This window comes from Myotis davidii, unplaced genomic scaffold (assembly GCF_000327345.1).
Source record: "Myotis davidii unplaced genomic scaffold, ASM32734v1 scaffold228, whole genome shotgun sequence".
Classification (NCBI taxonomy): Eukaryota; Metazoa; Chordata; class Mammalia; order Chiroptera; family Vespertilionidae; genus Myotis; species Myotis davidii.
The window spans coordinates 4209107-4213710 of NW_006300104.1; the positions used below are offsets into that span (position 1 = coordinate 4209107).

The following is a 4604-nucleotide window of genomic DNA, read 5'->3' on the forward strand; positions in this document are numbered from 1 at the left end:
CTGACCAGTAGCTTAGCTTGCTGCTGGGGTCCGGCCGATCGGGACTGAGCCAGACGGGCAGGACACACCCTGGAGCCCTCCTGCGGTCCCTCCCAGACCCTAATCGTGCACCAGTGGGGTCCCTCGGCCTGGCCTGCGCCCTCTCACAATCCAGGACCCCCTCAGGGGATGTCGAAGAGCCGGTTTCAGCCTGATCCCAGAGGCCAGGCCGAGGGACCCCACTGATGCATGAATTCGTGCACCGGGACTCTAGTTAAAAAATAATAATAAGCAAAGAAGTAATATCAATATGGACAATAAATTAAGTAAAGGAGCTTTGGACAAATAAAAAGGAAGTATATAATTTCACAGCACTTTTCAAGTGGAAGAGTCACATGAACAAAAATTCAAACTGCTAGATATTTTATACTTTCCTGAAAAGAACTTAGGTTCCAAGAGATTTGGCTTCTACTCACCCAGTCAATACAGAATATTAGGTCTGATCAAAAGAAACCTAAAGAGGCATTTTTAAAGCACAGTACTTCCCCTTATATCCTTTAGTTCTTGTGACTCTGTCAGATATATTTATAAGTCTTCTGGAAGTAGTTGACACATATTCTATGTAGTAATCTTGACTGTGCTAATCTCCAGCTGGACTAACTGAATCCTTAATATAACGTCACATGGCTACATCTGTCCTAGAGATGGGCAGAGAGCCCTAGTCCCAAACTCAATATTAAGGAAGTGTGTCCCCCCCCCCCCATCCTGTCTCAATTGTGAGGAAGCCTCAGCTTGGTTATCCAGAACCCTTCCAGGCAGAGCTCTTTGATCCTTTTAGCAGAGTCTCCAGAGTCCATCCCAGCCAAGGATAAATTGTCTTTGATACATTTCAGTTCAACAACTGAAAACCATTCACCATTCTAATCCACCTTCCTGCTTTAACCACTAATAGAGCACAGAATTTTAAAAACAGTCTAAATTCAAAGATATGCCAAATGGTACCCAAGTGAAATGAGATTACTGAAAAAGTATTAGAACTATTGAACCATCTTTCTAATGTTTACCATGCATTGCAAAAAAGAAACAAAGAAGGAGGTCTGGCCAATAGGAATCATTTGGGAGAAAACAAAAATCTGTTTCTAAAGCATGGAATCCCATCCAAGATTACCATGACTTTTAAGGACATCAACAATCAGGAGATTTGAAATTAAGAAACCCAAAGAACATTGGGGGTAAACACATAATACAATATACAGATCATGTATTATAGAACTACTAGAGGCCCCTCAGCCTGGCCTGCAGGGATCAGCTGAAACCAGCAGTACTACATCCCCTGAGGGATGTAGTAGTGCGCAAAGCGGCAGGCGGCCAGGGAGGAGCCATTGCTGCTGCTTGGTAAGCTTGCTGAGCAGCGCTTCCCCTGTGGGAGCTCACTGACCACCGGGGGCAGCTCCTGTGTTGCGCATCTGCCCCCTGGTGGTCAGTGTGTGTCATAGGTACCAGTCAATTGTCTGGTCATCTGGTTGTAATAGTCGCTTAGACTTTTATATATATAGATTTTTAGTTTATCTATGTTGTTGAAAATATTACAGATGTCCTCTTTGATTTTTTGTGGTGTTTTTTCCCATTGACCCCCTCTTCCCTGCACCTGCCCGGCCAGTCCCAGTCACTTAGGCTTTTATATATATAGATAACATCTAAAATCTATATAATTTCATTAACCAATGTCACCCCAATAAATTCAATAAAAATTAAGAAAAAGGAAACACAAAAGAGAAATGAGGGGGAAATGCTACTGAAAAACACAATGTGCTTTCAGGTGGTTTCCTACCCCCTACCATCGACCGAAGTGGGTGTCTGCACCACACTTGTCTGCTGTCCTGGCACTGGAGCTCTTGCACTGCTGATCAGAAGATCAAATTTGGTACTTCTGCAGGTATTGGAGCAAACCTTGTCATGTTGGTAAAAATCAATCTGTCCAGAGTCCATCATTTTCCTGCACAAAAGGAGACAAGAAGTACCACTTCAGCCTGCACTTTGGAAACTAGTGAGTCTCCTCTATAGGTTAGTGAAACCTAATAGTATTAAAAGTCATTAGGTTGCAAAGATTCTAATTAGGACTATAAAATTTTCATTGGTCCTGCCCACATTTACAAGTACTCCTCTTCCCTCCCTAGTCTACTCATGAGTACTTTTTCTTTTATATCCCACTATCACTAAGCTTTAGATATACACTCCTGACAATAGCTAAGTTTCCCCACAGGATCTCAATGAAACAAAACCCAAAGGGGAAAAAAGACTACCTCATATCCAAGCACAATTAAGGAATGCCACAACGGAATTAGAATTTTCTGATGAGATTCTGATGTGTTAGTATTCCTAGACCAGCAAGATCTGTTGTCTCTTTTGGAGACATAAAACTTCAGCATATTTCTTTCCTTAAAAAAAAAAATTGATAACAACTCTCCTATAAATACAAAACAAAGCTGATTATACTAAACCCCCACTATAAAATATCCTTAGAACTGAATTCACAAGACATTATGATAGTCCCTGAGCAAAACCATGCAGTATTTTCATTACAGTAAGTATGTTATATTGCTACTTGTCTTTCACTAAAGATTTTTAAGGCATTCTTGTTCCCTTTTACATTTGGGGAAAGTTGACATATGCTTGTTTTTCTGGGCAAATAAAATGGGCCAAGAACTACAAAAATGAAAGTTAAAGGTATTTCTATCTCCCCAATTTCATTTAACTACTGATTTCTGCATATAAATCATCTGTAATGATTTTTTTCTTTGTTTCTGACTAAAAAAGATAGTATGTGAAGAAAAAAAATTAACATTTTTTTGTGAAAAATATAAAGAAAACAATATTTTTAAAAAGGGTTTTTTAAAAAATATCCCACAACACAGAGATCACATCAACATTTTGGTATATTTTCTTCTACTAAATTTTACATATGTAGTAGTTAGAGTGTCATGTGTATGTGTTTTAACACAATTAAAATCACACTGTTTAAAAAAATCACAGTTTAATTGATTTTATATTTTCTCTTCATTCTTACACATAAGCATTTTTATGTAAAAACTCTTTAGAAAAAAAAACCTCTTTAGAAATATTTTAATGACTACATTGTATCCCACAATATATACTCATATATATTTAGATGAGCCATAATTTACTTTACATATACCTATATTAAAGCAGACTAGCCGAAACCGGTTTGGCTCGGTGGATAGAGCGTCGGCCTGCGGACTGAAAGGTCCAGGGTTCGATTCCAGTCAAGTGAATGTACCTGGGTTGCGGGCACATCCCCAGTGGGGGATGTGCAGGAGGCGGCTGATCGATGTCTCTCTCTCATTGATGTTTCTGACTCTCTATCTCTCTCCCTTCCTCTCTGTAAAAAATCAATAAAATATATTTTAAAATAAAATAAAATAAAATAAATAAAGCAGACTAATTTTCTTAATAAATAATGTTGTAATGAACATATTTATGCTTGAATCTCTAAGCCCTATGGATTTTTCTTAAGACAGAGTCTTTAAAAAGAATTAAAGACAAAGGGTAAGGTGTTGAAACATGAGGCTCTTGAAACATGTTCTGTGTGGAACTTTTAATTTTTAACCACATTTTAAAATTTTCTACCAAGAGGTGAGTACTCAAAGAATGAGCACTAATGTTAATCAACTAATGTTAATTTTCAGAGGGAAAAAGATTACAATAGGAAACTTGCTGCATAAAAGGGGGCATTGGGAGTAATAAGCATTCTGAATTTTATTTTGTGGTACAGTGATGGCACGGATTGCATTCACTGTGCATCACTGGTACTTATTAATCGCACCCCTCTACTTTTACCAATTATCCCAGGATTTGCCTTTCAGCCTAAACTTCTCAGTGGTTGTCACGCTTCCTCAGCACCAGGCTTAGCCTGCCTATGCTTGGTGATCTCAAGTCAGTTGAAAGGTAAGTTCTTAACTATTAGAGCTCACCTGAGCATGATTCCCCCCAGACGAATAGCTCTCTTCCAGTCTTTTAGGGTGGACTTGCCAGCCAGATGAACAAAATGTTTGGGGCTGATCAACTGATCATTGAACTAAAGTAAAAAGAAAAGTCCAAAATAATCCAATGTCAACTTAGGCAGGTCAGAGGAAAACTAAGAGATGATTCTACTTGTTATGCACAAAAAATACACGATGACATCTTAAGTCATAACCTTGTATCATTTAGCCTTCTGCCCTATTGTACTAGAGAAGATGTCCTTCTCTGAGCACAGTGCCCTATCCTGGTACAAAGCTACAGATGACATTGGGAGCATCAGAGATTAATATACTAATTAGTGTTTAAAATCAATTTATAGCCTTGGCTGGTGGTGTTCAGTGGTGAGAGCCTCAACTCATGTACCAAATGGTCCTGGGTTCGATTCCTGGTCAAGGGCACATAGATTGTGGGTTCACTCCCCACCCCGGATCTGGGTACCTGCAAGAGGCAACCAGTCGATGTGTCTCTCACATGGATGTTTCTCTCTCTCTCTCTCTCTCTCTCTCTCTCTCTCTCTCCTCCTCCCCCCCCCCCCCCCCCCCCCCCCCCCCCACCCCCCCCCCCCCCCCCCCCCCCCCCCCCCC

General features: G+C 40.0%; 1 protein-coding gene across 3 annotated transcripts in view; it reads right to left on the minus strand.

Moving 5' to 3' along the window:
- Positions 1–4604, minus strand: part of GMEB1 (glucocorticoid modulatory element binding protein 1) — a 37920-nt gene that overhangs the window by 12236 nt on the left and 21080 nt on the right. For all 3 annotated transcript variants that reach the window (XM_015572305.1, XM_006776502.2, XM_006776501.2), the window contains exons 5-6: positions 3972–4075; positions 1818–1975 (exon numbers count right to left, since the gene is read on the minus strand). In XM_015572305.1, the coding sequence (XP_015427791.1) occupies positions 1818–1975; positions 3972–4075 (262 nt within the window). The remainder of the gene's footprint in view (positions 1–1817; positions 1976–3971; positions 4076–4604) is intronic.